At 45.0% G+C, this 18,145-nt stretch overlaps 1 protein-coding gene across 3 annotated transcripts in view; it reads left to right on the top strand.

The window, feature by feature from the left end:
* Positions 1-18,145, top strand: part of Map3k20 (mitogen-activated protein kinase kinase kinase 20) — a 146,286-nt gene that overhangs the window by 9,030 nt on the left and 119,111 nt on the right. For 2 of the 3 annotated variants that reach the window (XM_021646985.2, XM_021646987.2), the window contains exon 2: positions 2,590-2,782. In XM_021646985.2, the coding sequence (XP_021502660.1) occupies positions 2,624-2,782 (159 nt within the window). In that variant the 5' untranslated portion in view covers positions 2,590-2,623. Of the gene's footprint in view, positions 1-2,140; positions 2,443-2,589; positions 2,783-18,145 lie in introns of those variants that run through there. The other variant, XM_021646986.2, reaches the window with a different exon arrangement.

Here is an 18,145-nt window from a genome sequence, read left to right as displayed (position 1 = left end):
GTGGGAGATGTGTATTGTCAAGGTGAAGCAGCAAACCAAGAAAGAGAAGCTGAAGGTCCAGGGGCAGGGTTCTCCTCAGAGGGTGAAGGAGAGGGGATGTCTTTGAATGGAAGAGGAGATGAAATCCCAGTACAGTGAGGCCTGGGGAGCAGCCACTCCAACTAGACTGAATCAATTTGAAGTGTTTAGAAGGAATGTCTCCATGAAAACCTGTCTCCTCCTTCCTTCAGGATACAAGAGAATGAAGGAAGTACCTGGTTTTTTGTTGTTGTTTTTAAACTTTGTTTGGAGTTTTGTAGTTCTTAGGGGAATTTGATGAGTTGGATAAATTTATCAGTAGTATAAAAAGCTAAACAGGCAATAGAAGACAAAAACAGGGCAACTAATAATTCCAGGAGAAACAAAAAGTTGTCCAAGTAAAATATAGTAATTGCTGCACAGCAGTGCTGGGAATAATATTGACTTTGCAAGTCTACTATACACCATGACTGTTGACTTAGGCCAATGTTACAGTCGTAAAGGAAGGGCTAGACCAGTGTGGCCCTTGAATGTATGGAGGGTGTGTAGGGGCGAACCCCTTTCTCACCAGGGAATGGCCTATAACAAGATCTAAAGGTGGGAAAATAAAAAAGTGACAGTGTTGAAACACATTATTTAGCAATACGATAAAAAAGAGAAGATGCTCCAGAGAGTTGTTTCTCAGCAGTGAGAGGGGAACAGCGAGGAAGCATTGTCTCAGAAGCTTTGTAGCCCTGCTTCCATTCCTATACTTGGATAAAATCAATTATACAAACAGACTCAGCCATCCTCTGCTATCCTGCAGCGATCTAGCACATAGTGTTTGACATTTGTTGTACCAGCCTTTTTCCTTGCACGCGCTATCTGCACTTGTCTACATTTTCTACAAGCCTTCTTTTCTACGGTTAACTGTGAGCTGCAGTAAGTCTGCGTGGAAAACCGCTGGATTAAATGTAGCCACAGAGTGTATCTGTGTTCCTCACAGCTGTCCTGCTCCTTCTGTTTTCTCGTCAACTCAGTCTTCTAAACATTACAAGGCTCTAAACATTAGAGGATAAACAAATCGCTTCGTTTTTCCTCCTTGCCTTCTCCCCAGAGAGGAGCAGAAATAAGAAATCAACATTCTTCAGTGAGTTGACGTTCCTAAAATGGGATGGCTAAGCCAGCTGCGCCCGAGACCTCTGAGCTGCCTGCGTGCCGCATTCCACCAAGCCCCGAGTTGTCGATGGAGAAACTGTGAATTTATAGTGACACAGACAGACGGCTTCCTTCTGCCTTTTATTTTGGAAGAAAAGAAATCCAAACTCCATAGAAAATGGCCAGGATAGCAAAAATGCCCACGCAGCTTTCTGATTTGTCGCTCTTGGTTCTGTCATGTTGTTTTCCCCCTCCGACACACTGCGCTCCTCCTCTCTCCTCGTGGGCTTCTGGGGGTGGGGTCAGGATCATCTTGAAGTAAGTTGCAGGCGCCATATTAAATATGTCTAAGTATTTATAGAGGATGAATGCAGAAAGTGGTCATATGTTGCATTTCATCAAAGTTCTCACGTAGATGTTTTACTTTTTCTTTGTTAAGTTTTTGATGATGGTGATCATTAGCAGGGAAAGCCAGCTGTTCTGTAGAATGGCCTCAAATATAGGGCCATCTTTTTGCTCTGTGATTATAATATTCTGGCCTACAGTTACAGAAAGGATGCGGCGTACACATATTCTTTAATCCACCACCTGCAGCTTTTTACGTTTGCTCACAAGCTTACTCCATCAGTTGCGTGTTGTGTGTTGTGTTTTCCTTGATAATTTATGGTTTGGCATAGAGGATTAGGAACAGGCACTTACCTGGGGAAGAGCGAGCACCCTCCAATCATAGGGAATCTCACTGCAGTGATCGCGGGAGGGGTCATCTGTTCCTCTGGAAACAAGCATAATATTTTCTTAAACATCTTTGGCAGTGTTCCCCGGATGACTTAACATACTGTAATCAGGGACAATGTCTCTCAGAAAATCGGTTCTGCTCTGGCGTGCAGGCTGCTGGGACACGTTTGGAAGCACTTGGCCAGCGTTTCTCTCACCCCTAAGCGAAGGCTTGTTTGGAGTCTAAACACTGAACCTGTGTTTACTTTGCAGCGTTCGGGCTGCGCCGGTGCCAGGATGCGCGGGGTTTGGGCTGTGTATGCTTCCTGCGAAGCAAGGGCAGCATGGGGAGACGGCGTGCCACACATGCCAGAAGAGCTGTGTAAGCCTGCTGTTGAAAGCATGGCTCCTGTGTGTCAGGCCTTCCTGGTGGGAGACCTGGTGACACAGTAGCCTTTGAGGCAGAGCTCCTCGGGATGTGCAGGAAGTGCTGTGACAGGTCTCATAGGGGGGAAGTCTGAGCCCTTTCCAAGCCTGGACAAGTTGCTGTAGAATTTCGCGCTGGCTGGCAGGGTGAGCGCTTCCGTTTCGATTTGTTTGTCTTGGTTTTCTTTCTCAAGTCGTCACAGTCTTTCTGGACATGTCACGGGACTTGTTATAAATATTTACAGCCAGACCCTAATGTATTTGTGATTCAGCACTTCTTCTTTCTCTCTGCAGATTTTGTGGACGTTTACTGCTTTGTCATTATGAGATGTCGTCTCTCGGTGCCTCCTTTGTGCAAATTAAATTTGATGACTTGCAGTTTTTTGAAAACTGCGGTGGAGGAAGTTTTGGGAGTGTTTATCGAGCCAAATGGATATCACAGGACAAGGAGGTGGCTGTAAAGAAGTTACTCAAAATAGAGAAAGAGGTAAGCTCTGCTACCAGAGGCCCTCACAGCAGCTCTTATATAAGCCTTTTAGCCTAGAGTTAGAGGCTCACTGCGCTGTAAGGAACCTGGCTGGTCTCTTGGGGCTGGTTCATGAGGCTCCTTCCCAACTTCCATTCTGGGAACCCCATAAATAGAAAATATTGCAGCGTGTGCTTTAGGATTGAATTCTACTAGGGGTCATCTGAAGCTAGAGGATTTCTTTCCGTGTTATAAATGTGTGGGTATTCTCTGAGCTGGCTGTCCCACGGAAACAGGCGGGTTTGAGTTTTTCGCTTCTCCGGGGCAACCGAGAGGGGGCAGTAAAGAGCAACAGGTAACATTTTCACTGCTAACTGTTTTCTCCCCTTGCGTTGGGGGTGGTCCCTAGACGTTGTCTTTAAAAGATAAGAGTGTTATTTTTCAGCTGAACTAAGCGACGCTAGCTTCTTAGGTTTCTTTCACCTCTCTGGCTCACAGTGGTGCGTTTGTGCAATAACGAATGAGGCCTAGATGGAGTTGCCTTTCCTTGTAAAATCAGAGTAAGGTCTTGGCTTTTAGAACTCTTGGAACTCTTGTTGAAGTTGATGGGCCCTGAACTGATTCTTCATCTTTCATAGGGGTGTCACACACACACACACACACACACACACACACACACACACACACCCCGCCACCGCCGCCACCGCTGCCAATACTATGTTCAGTTTGGTTCAAGAGTGAAATAATTTGTATAACTGACCCGTAGGAGTTAAACCTTGGTAACCTTCTCTTTAAAGTACTTTAAAAATTTTTAAATGTCCTTTTAACTGATTCTAAGAACATACAAAAAAAAATGAGCATCCATGAGCCATGTTAATGTTTCAGTACATGTGTGCATTGTATGTATAAGTCATTATGTCCATTGCCTTGTTTTGACATTGTCTGCATGGTGTAAACATTCAAATGTTTGGCTTTTTGAAGCATGCAGTGTGTTACCACTGTCTGTAGTTGTCCTGCTGGTGGCTTGTAATACCTCATCTTGCCCATTTTTTTAATGTCCGCTTTCCACCAAGTACTGTTCCTCTCTGTAGACATGCTTTCTTCTCCCCAAGTGATCTTGTTGTTATCATTAATTGCCACCAGCGGACCACCCTGGCCAATCCAAGATGAGAACCCAGGGTTAGCATTCCAGGCTCACCCACTGTTGAAACCGTGACAGTGGCACCGAGGTGTCTCTGGTGTGGAGGCCGTCTGTAGGTTCTACATGAAGCACAAGGGTACGAAGTAAAGATCAGTTCTTGCATTAGAACCATTTCAATGCCAAACTCTTTGATCTAGTAAGTTTGCATTATTGTCCCCATTTTATAGATTGGGAAATAGAGCACTGAGAAATGGCTGCTCCAGTCGGGGCCCACGGAATTCAGGAGGCCAGGCTTCCTGTTCTTCAGTAGTTCACTCTGAGGCTTTGAGTAAGAACAGAAAACAAGACAATTCCACCGACCTCTATAGGAATGTTAAGTGGAAGGCGGTGGGACTTTGATACACAAAGCTTCTTATGTGGCTGTTGAATGGGAACAGGAAACTGTGAAGGGAAACGTTAGTTGGGGCCCAGTGGCTTCCTACCTCCCAGCATATATGCGTACACTGTGCCTTTGCTACAGCTTGAGAGGCCAGGAAAATGACACAGGAAAACACAGGGTGAAAGCTGCCAGGTCCTGCTTTCCTATTGTAAGATCACAACCCATAAGCTTGGGAGTAGGAAAAAGCAGAAACTCCACTTCCACTCAGGGGCCTGTTGTCGTCAGAGACAGTCACTATCCGTCCCCATGCCAGGCACCCCACATTGCTACATCCACAGGAATCTATGTGGACGTCTGACGAGGCTGTGGCGGTTACCGGAGAGGAAGTATGCATCCCTCGTGGAGTTGAATTTTGTAAGCTGTGTATTGGCTGCAGATGCTTTGAAGTGTTAAGATAAAGGTGGTGAACTCTAGCTTCCCCTCCCCCACCCCGCCCATTTATACACTCAATCCTGTACTTTCGGGTCATTGTTTTTCCAGTGAGTTTTTGGAGGAACAGACCCCATAATAATGTGCCTGCCTCACTTCACAAGATAGCCTGAGAATTACCTGCTCTCTGACAAAATGTTTGTTTTGTGAACTTAGTCAAATGTGCGGAATGTGTGAGCCAAATTCTTAAACCCGGCTTATGTGACTAATTGCTTGTGCTACATGTGTGTCCTTAGCACAGTGAGGGCATGGTACATCCCTCTATTTTAGAAAGTGTATGTTACCTTTCTACCACTTAGTTAAAGTGTGTTTAAAAACTATTTAGAGGAAACACCAAGAAAAATTACAAGACCTCTATAATGCCAAGTAAGCCAACCACTTAGGGACAGTTTGTGGCGTCTGCCCTTTCTCTTTCTTTCTATTATTGATTTATATGCAGTTATAATTATTTTTGCTGTCTGTGAGAATAGATGACAGGTGCCAAACGTGTTTCCTCAGATACTCAAGCATCTCCTAAACAGCCAGTTAACAAGGTCAGGAAATTGAGCGGTTTTATTACTGTATTGGTTAGTCCACCTTCAGATTTTTCCACTTGTCCTGAGCGACTTTTATGGGAACTTTTCCTTACACAGGATGCACTCCAGGGAGACAAATGGCATCTAGCTGATGTGTCTGTTTAGTCTGTTTTGTTCTGGAACAGCTTCTCTGCCTTTCTTTGCCTTCTAAGACTTCGGCAGTTTGGAATTGCTGAGAACACTTGTTTGTTTTGCAGAATGCCCCTTGCCTGGGACTTACAGATTTCCTCCTGCGGCTTATGGGGTCATGGGGGAATGTTGCAGTGGTTGTGTGGCCTTAGTGGCTCTTGGTGCAGTTTGAGGAGTATCCCGTGTCTGTATTGGTTTTGGTGATGTTACTTTTGAACCTCTGCTTAAGAGGTTAAGAGTTCACTCAGTTCCTCTACAGTGAAAATACCTGTTTTTCTTTTGTATTTAGCTGTTAGGACCTACTTTGAGGCTATGCAAATATCTTTCCTCAGCTTAAGCATCCCTTTGTGGTTCTGTCTTAGAACATTGCCATGACAGTGTAGTGTGCAAAGAGCAGAAGTTCCTTCCTTCTGAGCTTTTCTTCCCTATTCCTCCTTCTGTCCTCACTTTATTTATACACCGGCCAATTTATTTTTTTATAGACCCTAAACCCTTTTACAATTCAAAGTGATTTGATCCATTAAGTTATGTACTTTCGTGTTTTAAGGTACGCCCAGCTTCACAAGTAAGAGCTCCTTCAGGCTGGCATCTGTGTCTTTTGGCATGTGCTGTTGCTCTTTGGTGACTTCCTTACTTCCTGACACAGAAAGACACCCCAAGCTCACTTAGCTCCGGCCAGCCATTTCTTCAGGAAGTCCTGAGTTAACACCCCTGACTTGGTAGTTGGTATTTCAGAGCCACAGTGGGACCTAGGGGTGCCTGTTTTAGGCTTTTTGTGAAAGAATCCTTGTTTGTGTGTGTGTTTGTGTTTTGGTATTTTTTTTTATAGAAATTAAATTCGCACATTTTGTTTTACTCATGGGAGTGTTTAAAATTTAGAGTCAAACCTCTGGGTAGACAGGCTCTGTGAGACATTCCCTTCTGGAGAAGAGTTTAGAAAAATGTAGCACACGGAAGCAGGTCTCAAGACTTCCCTACGTCCGAAGCTGTACTTCCATGCCAGTTGTCAGAGGTATGGAGCAGGGATTCATGCCAAGTGGGCGATGGGGACACTCGGAGGCAATGCAGTGCCACTGGTGTGGGGATGTCGCACGCTTTCGGAAAATGCTGTTACTGGAAGTGAGGCGGGAAGATGGACAGTAAAACACATGCGTGCGCGGCGTCTGTGTGTGCTGCTTCTGTTTTTCCTGGATGTCTGTGATTTTCTAGGATTTCATGTTTTATTATGAAAATTTTCAGACATAAAGTGAATTCTGCAGTGAACATACAGCATATAGAATTCATAATACATACAGAATACGGAATACAGAATTAACAGCATACAGAATACATAATTAACAAAAGGTACCTTATCACATGTGGCCATCTTTCTACCCTCTCACCCATCGACCCGTCTGATGCATTTCTCCCCAGCAGCCAGCATCTGTATCCTCCCCTTAAACACGTCATCATGGATGTTACTGCTCAAACTCAGTTGGTGCTGCAGTTTAATTTTCTTCTGCGGTAGAAACACGTGTCACTAAGTTTTTGGAAATGTGGATTGACTGTGACACATATTTACATTTCTAATCAGGAAAATACAATTTTAAAAGCGTAGTTTTGACAGTCTGTAGCACTATCTTAGGAATATCAAGCGAACTGATCTTCATAAACTGTTAGTGGATCATACAACACTAAGTTTCCAGGTTTACTGAACGTCTCTGAAAAGTGTGTGTGTGGGGGGCGTTTTCTTTCACGTTGCTGTCCCATAGCAGTACTCCCAGACCTCAGGACTCAGCTGCTTACATATTTTTACAGATGTGCTTACAGTGCACTGTTTCTTTCTGTTTGAAATGTTTTCAATGGGGAAAAAAAATACCATCTTAAGACTATGTACCAAAGGTAAGGAAAGAAGCCATGAGCATGTCCTCCTGGTACTTGCTGCTTGACTTGGGTGAAACTGAGCTGCTCAGGCAGAAGTTTAGTGAGGAGTGGAAGTGCCAGAGAAAGCCATGTGATCACAGTGTCTTACTTAGAACCACTGGTCCAGAGAACCATCCCCAGACAAGCCAGGCTTCACCAGTCTCATGATGTGAACCTTGAAAAAGGATTAAACATGGCAGCTTAGATCTGGTGATTCGTTGACACAGTTGTGTTTACATCTGGCTTGTCCCTCTGGTGCAGACGGCAGCCCGTGAGCTTTCGTGTTCGTTGTTTGCTGCTTTTGGAAAATACCTGGGCTCACAACTTACCGGAGGAAGGACTTATAATGCTCACAGCTTCTAGTCCATAGTTTCCCATGGCAGGAAGGCCTGGTAGGACAGGGCAACCCAGTGAAGGAATGAAGGGATTGGGGAGAAGAGGGATGGGAAGGGGAGGAAGGAGAGAGAAGGAAGGGGAAAGGAAGAGAGAAGGAGGAAGAGGGAGAAGGAAATATTGATTAAGAGTTTGGCCATGCTAGCTGGCTTTCCTATTTCCCTGTTGTAGCCCGGCCTGTAGGATGGCACTGCAGACATTCAGGGTGGTTCTTCTTTCCAAGTTAAACTCAGGAAATGCCCTCGTAGCTTTGTTCTGAACTAATCTCCTGGGCAGGCCTCAGGACAACCAGGATGACACCAACCATGACATGACTGTCTTTATGGTACCTTGAACTCTGTTGATACTCAGCAATGTTCACACACTACAGATAAATATTAGGGATGGAGGAGACATTGCTTTTATTCCACTGCCTCCCAAACTGAAAGAAGTCAGAATCCTCAAGGAAAATAGAAGGTCTTTTTTTTTCTCTGGCCTTGGTTTGTGCCACTGTCCCCCCCCCCCCTTGAGGAAAATATGAATCCTACCAAGTTTTAGAAATGTTGAGATTCGGATAAGTTCACATTCAAAAATTGATCCATGCTGTACACATTTATGAGTCCAGGACATCTGAATGTCAACTGGCCATAATAATGGGAGCTATTAGTGATGTGTATGTAGAGAAAAGTTATCTGGATCAATTAGAAAGTAGAATATTGGAGCTGACATGACTCAGATCAAGATAAAAAGCCTTGTTATGCTCAGTGTATCCATGTGTTGGTCCTTACACTTGGAAAAACAAAAAACTAGTTAAATATTATTGCTTATTAGCCCAAGGGGGCCTTGCTTCCTGTCTGTGCGATTCTGTAGCATCTTTATTAATGGATTCTGTTTGTGGTTTTAATATTTTCTCTGTATCTGAACGTAACAAAGAATGAGAACATGCCACTCACTTCCTTTTTAAGTCTTTTCAATACTTAAATATGTTGCTAGGTCGAACAGAAATAAAACCTCAGTACTGCAGATAACCAGCAGTGCTGCTGAATGCTGGCAGAGTTTCTGTGACAGCTTGTGTTCAGCACTTGTCACGTGGTACCATTAGACTCTGGGCTACCCTTAACTCTCCCTGCTCAGATGAGCTCCTGTGCCCAGGCCCTGCTGGGCAGCCTCATACAGCACAGAGGCAACAAAGCCTCAGGGCCTTGCTGCTGCCCAGCCCCTCAACCTCGCGCTGCCCTGACTCCTCAGCTTTGCTTTCTATCTGCTGTCCTGAGCTCCCCAGCCTGTCAGCTATCCTTCTGTCCTGCTTTCTCATTTCTGGCTGCATTCTTTCCTTTACCTGTCATACCATTGTTTTCTCTACCTAGGCAGGCCTTACTCATTTATCAGGTCTAATTTCTTCGTTTTTCATGAACATTCTCAGTCCCATAATAATTTCCTGTTTCTTCTTGAGTTAATACCATTTAGCATCCAAGCCTCTAATTTGACAGAGGATTAGAACTGCCCTGTGATTCTAACATTCCTGTAAGGAATGTTCACTTAGCTTTCCATGTGCACATGCTGTGGCTTCTCAGACGAAAAGTGGGGCTAATTATAGTGCCCATGTCATAGGGCTGTTCGAAAGGATTAAATGAGATAATACGTGTCAAATAAGTGGAAAAGCACTGGAAACAAGGGAAGACTTGGGTAACTGGCAGCCATTGGTTTATCCATAGCTGTACTCCAAAGTGAGAAAAGCAGGGAGGGATCATCTTTTAGGAAGATTCTAACGACCTCGTACCTAGGATCTTATATTGGGCAGGGGACTGGGTGCTCCATTTACACCCAACAGGAAAGAGAGCCTTGGCGAGGCCCAGTTAACTAATTGTGTTTGGGAGGGCACGGGTGTTGTGGTTGTTGTGAGATCTTAGGGAGATGGGCTGCTGGGTGTATCTGTGGAGGGGCCATCTGGATGACGTCAGTTGAGATGGGAAGACCCGCCCACTGTGGATGGCCCTAGGCAGGGCGTCTTGGACTGTGGAGAGCAGACCTGGGGCTGCTCACTACAACGTCCACACGTGTTGCCGTCTGTTTCCTCAGAGTCACTTTGCAGGATTATACTCTCTAGTTGATGCCCCGGATGTAGGCCTCCAGAGGCCAGGCAGGCTGGCCAAGCCACCCAGCCAACACACGTAGCGTCCTTCATGTGGGTCTCTTTGCTAAGACCCCTGGTGCTGGGCCCTGTGCTTGTTCGCAGTAAGCTGAAATATTTGTGCAGATATTTGGAAGCTGCAGAGGACCCCCTCTCACTGTTGTTCATCCTGAGGAGGCATCGCATACTGATGTTCCTCCATGCTCTACACGGAAGCTCTGCTTTCAGCCCTCCGCACTGCACTGGGTCACTGTGTGGACCATAACACGCTTGGATTTAGCTATGTGGTGACCAGATTCCCGGTTGTGCCTTTGCTGTAGGGGACCTGACCTTTGAATCTGTAAGGGCTTTGATTTTTACGCCTTTTACGCTGACATGCCATTTCTGTTCAAGAACTTTGAAACACCCCATAGTGTTTCTATTTCGACTACATGTAAAACCACTAATTTGGATTGAAAATTAAACAGCTTAAACTAACGGGTCATTTTAGTGATGATTGATATGGACATCTTCCAGAAGCATGGACTGAACAGCATCTCTCCCTCGGCTTTCCTGTTACCAGGAGCTTATAAGCAGAGCTGCTCCGAGGTGAACCGCAATAAAAGAGATAGCGAAAATTGGCCGCGTGTTGAACAAATACAGAGACCAAATGAGTGACCAGGTATTGTCAATATGTCTGAAGATAACTTAAACCTTACGGGAGCAGTTGGTAAGGAGACACCACAGAATGGCCTTCCTGGGCCAGGACTTACAAAGTCCCCCACCACAGTCTGCGAAATGCCTAGAGACAAACACCACTCTTTGCTACTTTGGAGATCATTGAGAGGACTGTAGAAGTGATTTATCTGCTAGCAAAAGCCCATTTCTTTATTTTGGTACTTACTCTCTTAAAAGTTTAAAAAGCCTTCCATCACTTTATCAAGCTTTCACGTTTACTCATGTGGAGACTACTTTCATTTGTCACAGACGGAAAATGATTACGACTGTTAGATCAGTTTCTCATTAAGGTATTATTGATCTTGCTATATTGAGCAATAAACATTTCGGTTAGTTAATGTTTATTCTTCAGCCATGCTCTAAATATTGTGGTGAAATAAAATCAATTAATGTATCCCAGTAAAAATGTTATGTCCGGACTAACTGATTTGACATAAAGTCAGGCTTTTGCTACAGAAGAAAAATGACATTCACTGAGATTTGAGAATCTGAGAAAGCCGAAGCTGAGTAGAGAAGAGTAAGAAAGTTGAAAAACTGGAGGAGAAAAAGCAATACCTTCAAGTCTCTAAGAGCTTCAGAAAGCTCCCTGTGAGTAGGGGTGATCAACCAGTGAGATGGCTCAGAAGGGAAAGACACTTCTGACCACTGGGACCCATGTGGGTCCTGGACCCACATGTAGAAGGGGAAAACAGACACCCCAAGTTGTCCTCTGACCTCCGCATAGCACAAGTGTTTGTGCATTCTCTTGCTTCTTCTCTCTTTAATTAGATAGGTAGGTAGGTAAGTAGACAGACAGGCAGGCAGATAAAATTTTAAATAGATATGATTGCTTTTTATCTTCAAAAACAGAATTCTCTCACTTGGGTGTTAAGGTGCCTGTGACTTCTTGGTCTGTGACGGAGACAGGAAGTCACTATCATCATGGTACCCACATTACCAAGTGTGTTTCACTGACGCCGGACTCCCACTCCTCAGCAGGACATACAGTTGCTTTTTGAACATGGCTGTCCATGTTGCGTGTGCTGTACCCTGCACGCTTTTAGAGTATTTCCACCCCCCAAAAGTTCTTCATAATGGATCTTCTGGGATTGGCACTGGCTCCTGCCTTTGGGGCAACAGAGGCTTTGTTCAGACATCAGTTTCCTGAGGGCAGGAGCTGTGTCTTCATCATTGTGCTCTGGACAGCACAGCATGCCTGGCCCGCCATAAAGCAGTCAGTCGGTGCAGCGATGATTGAGTAGAGCTATGCACGCAGGGGTCTCAGCTCAGCCTTGGCTTGTGAACTTTATAGGAAGGTCACGCTGGTTCTTACTCTCTCGCTCTCTGTCTACTCATGTCTCTATCCTTTCCACGTGTGGTTGAATCTTCCTTTTTGTAGCTCTTAGTGAATTACTTTGTCTTTGAATGAAAGGCTGTTTCTATAGCCAGGAGGAATAGTTTTCATGGCCACAGTTCTTTGTATGTTTGGGGTTTGGCTGTATTTGCAAAAAGAATCTAACATGTTCTTTCTCAGCCCTGTTAACATCAGATAGATGGTCATCGATTCACGACCTGGGACAATGAGAGTGTCCCCATGACACGTGCCTGACAAGATTTTAGTGACTTGAAAAGTGTGAATTCTTTCCTCGATGCAGTCGTTCAGGAAGAGAGTGCTTGATAACATTAGCAGCTTTAGATGAGCCACCCTGAAAAGAGTGGAACTTGGTGGCCAGCTTTTGTGTGTTCTCAGTCAGAGAGGAAGGAGGCTGTAAAGCTGTGCTCTGCTCCAGGGGTGGTACTCAGCCACTAATGCACAAAATCTGCTTAAATCACTACATTAAATTTTTGTTTACAGTTATTTAGTATGTGTGTGTGTGTGTGTGTGTGTGTGTGTGTGTGTGTACAGGACAACTTTGGAGGTTCGACTCTTTCCTTCTCCTGACAGGTTCTGGGAAGTGGACTCATGTGCTCAGGCTTGGCAGCAAGTGCCTTTACCCACTGAGTCATCTTGCTGGCCATAACTCAGTACATTTTTAAAGCGTGCAGGGCAGTACGTCCTTTGGTGGGAACTGACTTGCTACTGTTATTGGAATGTAGAGCTTACTTTAAAAAAATACATACTCATTTTAATCACTGGATATGTATTTTTAAATATGAGTCAACATTTTATTAACATCTGCTGCTAGGCATTTTTTTTTTCTTTTTAAGGTGTGTTCTCCATGTGTTTCAGACTGACCTTGAGCTCAGCATCCTCCTGTGTCAGCCTCCTCAGTGCTGGGATTGCAGGCTTGTGTCTCTGTGCTGCCAGGAATAGTAATGAGGGATTGTGGCAGTGATTCAGGTTGATGTCAGCAGAGTCAGCTTCTAGGGAGAGGTAAGGACCACATCCACAGTAGTGACGCTGATTCTGGTCCAGGGGAACACCTGCTAAGAGCCACAGCAGCTGGTGAGAGGCCAGCCTTGGGGACCAGCTTCCAGCTAAGGAGAGGTGGGAAGGTGAGAAGAAAGGTTCAAGCTGTGTGTGTGTAGCTGATGGTAGAGTGTGAGCAAGCACTAGAAGGAAAATGGAAATGTGGGAGATTGGGACCACAGAAGAGTTCATGGGCCCAGGCCCCAGGGTTCGCTGGCCGTTTTGTCGTGGTTATGCAAGCAGGGAGAAAGAGGAACAGGGAGGTCGGCACTGGGCAGTCAGAGAGGGTCAGCATAGGGCAGTTTTAGGGCTCTCTGGCCTCAGGAACTGGACATGAGAGATTGGCCACGAGTGTATGGACTGAAAAACTCTCCGAAGACAAGATTTCCCTAATTCCACATGCTGGGATTTGTGTGATCTGGGTTTTCAGCGACTCTTAGCAATAACCAAGAGCTAGACAATTAGTGAGAAACTAGGAAATTCGAACTCAACAAAACCTTGTTTATATGTTTATGAGAAATGACTCTGTTGGCAGAGACTGCAGACACATATTTGTGAAGGCTACAGATTGATTGCCACTTGCACATTTGAAAATAAAACATACATTCTGAATAGTCGCTTCCATCTTGTGGTGAAAGCAGGCACTGGATCCCTAGGGCATTGAGGAGTGAGCTCAGGCTCTGTCTGGCTTCATTCAGTCAGTAGAGTTTCAAGCCCCAGCTCCCCAGCTTGTTCGGCATACCGTCAAGTTAAGCAAGCGTTGGTTTTCTCTGCCATAAAATGCAGGTAATAATGGGGTTGGCTTCACAAAGTCGCTGTGAGGACCAGTTGAGGTAATCCGTGTGGGTACATGCACATGGTTTCTGGCACCTAGCCGGCGCTCATGTATGGGACAACTGTTAGTGCTGTTACTGCTCTTGTTTCAGCGGCCTCATGTCTGAACACACCCAGTGTTCCACTCTGTGACTTGTTAGCAGACATCGCTCTGGAGCTTTCCTTCTCAGGGCTTGTGAATAACCACCCGTTTACATCATTCTGCAGAATGGTATTCCCAAACTCTCAATCTCCATGTTCTCAGTGATGATTTTTTTTGATCCTATTAATTTTTTTTTTTTACCAGCAAACAATATTTTGTTACTGCCTTTTGTCTTATAGACTGGATTATTTTCAAGCACCTAAACTATACCTGTCCCTTGTCCACTGGAAATTGAGTCTCCTTCTACTTGAGAGTCAGTCATATAGCACATTCTGTGTTGTAGAACATGTGAGCGGGGTGGGGGGGGGATGGATGCTGAATCTGAAATGGTGGGACCTTCTAGAAGGTAGCTCGAGAGACTGAGAAGTCAAAAAGAAATGCTCTTTGACCCATCAAATCCCTGTAGGAACTTGTTGTTAGGGAAGAAAATGTGAGTGAGAATTATTGATTGATGCAAATTGGAAACAGTATGGACATCCTTTTTGAGTGTACATGTTCCTTGTCCATGGTTTGTGAAGGGTGAGGGGAGTATGCGGGTCAGAGGTAGACGCTGGATGTCTTTCTCAATCACTCTCCACTTTAATTTTTTTGAGGCAGGGGTTCTCACTGAAGTAGAGCTCACTGCTGGGCTAAACTGTGATGACAGAGCCCATGGACCCTCCTATCTTTGCCTACCTGCTCGGGTTATAGGCACGAGGCTCCACTCTTGGCTTTTCTTGTGAGTGTTGGTGGAAAGAAAGGAAGGAAGGAAGGAAGGAAGGAAGGAAGGAAGGAGGAAAGGAAAGAAAGATAGGAAAGAAATTAAGAAAGAGGGGAAGGAGGGAGGGAAAGAAATCAAATGCACACTGTCTGGGGTAGAAACTACAAAAGGAAATTATATAATTCTGTTCTAGATAGATGGACAGTCATTCTCCTGTTCAGTTTTAAATCATACAGAATGCCTTCAAAGATTTCTGCACTTTGGTTGTTTTCTCCTTCAGCTCTCCTAGAATGTCAGTGATGCCCTAGAGTTCTGCTCTCCGTTTCCCCTACCCCCTCCGGTCTCTTTGCCATCACGAAGACCTGCACACGTGTAGTGGGAAGTCAGCATGGTCCATGAATGTTTATGTTGGTCTTAGTGGATTGCTGAGGAAATGCTGGAGATTGTAGGATGTGTCATTAGCATTGTCTGGGCACTGGGCGCTTCTCTTCTGTCTTTAGAGTGCAGCTTGGACAGCTAGTGCTTTTGGTTACTAGCAAAAGTTTACCTTTGTTTATAGATTACTCCAGATCTGAATCTGTATTTGCTCTGTAAGCGAAACAGAAAAAAATGTAGAGCCAGTACTTGGGTAGTAACTTGCATCAATCTTTTTTTCCTTTTATTATGGCACCCACCGCCCACACCCCATGTTTGTTTTAGCAAACCGATAAAAAGCTTGGAGTGTTTACCCACAGCCACTTGTCAGGATGAGTAGGAAGAAATTTTTCTTTTGAAGAATTCAATATAAAGAGAGAAAAGCATGCACACCTGCTTATGGGAGCATGGCCTACAGAGAAGGAGTCTCCGTAAATGCCCATGTTCAGAGAAGCCGAGGCCTGGGGCCTGACTGGGTAAGAGTGTGCAGACGTCGAGGGAAGGTTTCATCTAGGGACATAAGCCTTGACCCCCCGAAGCGCCCCTCTGTCTTTCAGAGTCCACCTGTTCTGTTACCTCAATTCCCTAGCAGAGGGGTAACGATCAGGTTCTTCCTAGAATGTACTTTCTGGGAATCGGGCTTTAGGATTTTTTTTAAACTGGTTTTGGTGCCCACTGGACTCAGCAGGCGTTTTTCTTGCCCTGATAGCTTAGGAAGTCCCTGAGGTTGGCTGCCAGGACTATGCCTCAGGGGGTCGTTAGGATCTTCCCCTCTTTTAGCTAGAGTTCAGCTCAGCAGAAAGTAGGATAAAAGTAAAATTGCTACGCTCTCAATTCTTAAAGAGAAGCAAAACTATTTTCATTGTGTTGGACAATTAAAAATAATTCTCTCCCTCTTTGAAACACATGCATCCTATAGAGCTAAATCAGCTGTTTCACATGGATGCCACCTTACGTACCTATTTGTGGTGAGGGCATTTAAGAATAAGTTGACTGTGGTCGCCACGGCGTGCAGGGGATGGGTTAGCACCTTCCAGGTAGAATCCTGAGCAGCAGCTTCCCATCCTCACCAGCGCTGGTTTTATATAACTTCTAAAGGAAAATGAGTGGCGCCATCTTGGCTGAGTCAGGGCGTGAACCGTTAGAGAAGTAATCCGTTAAATGTTTCTCTTGTGCCGCCCCTCATTACTGTGTGTATACGTTTACGCCGGGGTACATAGTAGGGACCAGATGACAGCGTATAGGCATCATTTCTCTCCTTCTACCATGTGAGTACCAGGGATCGAACTTAGATCCTCAGGCTTGGCAGCAGGTGCTTTTAGCCACTGAGCCGTCTCTACAGCTCCCCTAAAGATTCTCAAAATACTTTGGCTGCAGCTTCTTTGATTTCAGTACCAACATAGTTCTTTGTTGATAGCAGTGTGACGGTCCACTGTAATGATCTCTTGCCCACTGCAGGCTGTCACTATCACCACTTGCAACTCCACCCTACCTTCAGCCCCTTGACGGAAAGAGCTGTCACCCTCTACCTTCAAATGAGAAGCCTAGTTTTCTGTACTCCGCCTGTATTAATCTACAGCTTCATCCTCATCATGGCCTCCAGCCGTGATTCCCAAGTTTGCCTTCCCTTCTGGATCTCCCCGCCTCCACACCCGTGTTTCCCATCATGCATTTGTTTCAGTGCTCACATACTACGTGTGTGTGTGTCTCCTTCAGCCTCTGTTCTCTCAGGGCAAACACAGGAACTTCATGTGCATCTCCTAGCAGCTTATTCTCTCTCTCTTTTCAAAAGAAAAGTGTTAGCCTGTTCACAAGTTCAGTTTCAGTAACTTTCCGCTTTGTCAAAAGCTAAACTCACCATCTGACAAAGATTTTACAACATTGAGAAGTCCAACAATTGGAATGCCATCTTAATCAGGGCTATAAACCGCAGCGTCTCCACGCAGCAGTGTAAAGAGTAAAGCCCCGCTGAGCGTTGCACAATGAGGAGTGCTAGGAATTGTGGGAAAGTGCAGAGGGCACCGATACTGCACGTAGCTGCGTGCTGGCCCTTCGTTTAAACAGGATGAAGAGCAGTGCTGCAGAGCACACCTGTACTTCTCTCCATGTGTGTTCTGCTCTAAAAGCGCATCACGGATCTTCAGAACGCAGATGACTCTGCAAACGATCCCAGGTTGCCAGTCTGCTTCAAGTGGAAGCAGGGCGAGTCCTTTTCTTGAGTGGTTCTACCGAGGTCACCACTGATGGCAGCAAATACTGTCTAAAAGATTTCAGAAAGAGCAGCTCTAGTCTCTTAAGTACAGGTCATTTAATAGGGGACTTTTTTGTTAGTACTTAGCAATGTAGACAGGTCAAGAAAAGAGTTAGTTCCTTTAAAACTTATCTATAAAATATATCTGAAAGACTGAGAAGTGTTTCAGTTGATCTTAAGAATGAAGCTGGCGAGATGGCTCATCCGGTAAAGGTGCTTGCCACCAAACCTGATGACCTCAGTTCAGTCTCCGGAGCCCCAACACTGAGAGGAGAGGACCATTCCCAAAGCTCTACACGTGTGCTGTGGGTTCCCGCTCCTTCCCAATGCACACCCATCCACCCACTCCCACACAAATAAATAGATAGAATTTTAAAATTAAAGTCAGGTGTGGTAGTGCACACCTTTAATCCCAGCACTCAGGAGGCAGAGACAGGCAAATATCTGTGAGTTCAAGGCCAGCCTGGTCTACAGAGTTCTGGGACAGCCAGCGCTACACAGAGAAACCCTGTTTCAAATAAATAAATAAACTTTTAAAAAGCCAAAAGAAAGCACATACAAAGCCCCATGTTCCATTTATAGCACAGCCAAACAAAACAAAACAAAAAACCTAAACAAGTTATGTCAGAAGTTCGTTTCTTATAAACTTTTAATCTCCCTCATTTATGTTTTTCTTAATAAATCATAATGAAGTTTACTCTTAATTGCAGGAGAATTGGCTAATAATTTCAAGACTCCACCACTCAGAAGTTGGGGTGCTGTAACAGAGAGCTCCTCCGGAGAGCATGTCTGAACGAGACAGATAGAAACCACGTTAGT

Source organism: Meriones unguiculatus, chromosome 8 (assembly GCF_030254825.1).
Source record: "Meriones unguiculatus strain TT.TT164.6M chromosome 8, Bangor_MerUng_6.1, whole genome shotgun sequence".
NCBI classification, from domain to species: domain Eukaryota; kingdom Metazoa; phylum Chordata; class Mammalia; order Rodentia; family Muridae; genus Meriones; species Meriones unguiculatus.
Note: the sequence above shows the minus strand (reverse complement) of the source record. Positions and strands in the feature narration are given on the sequence as shown.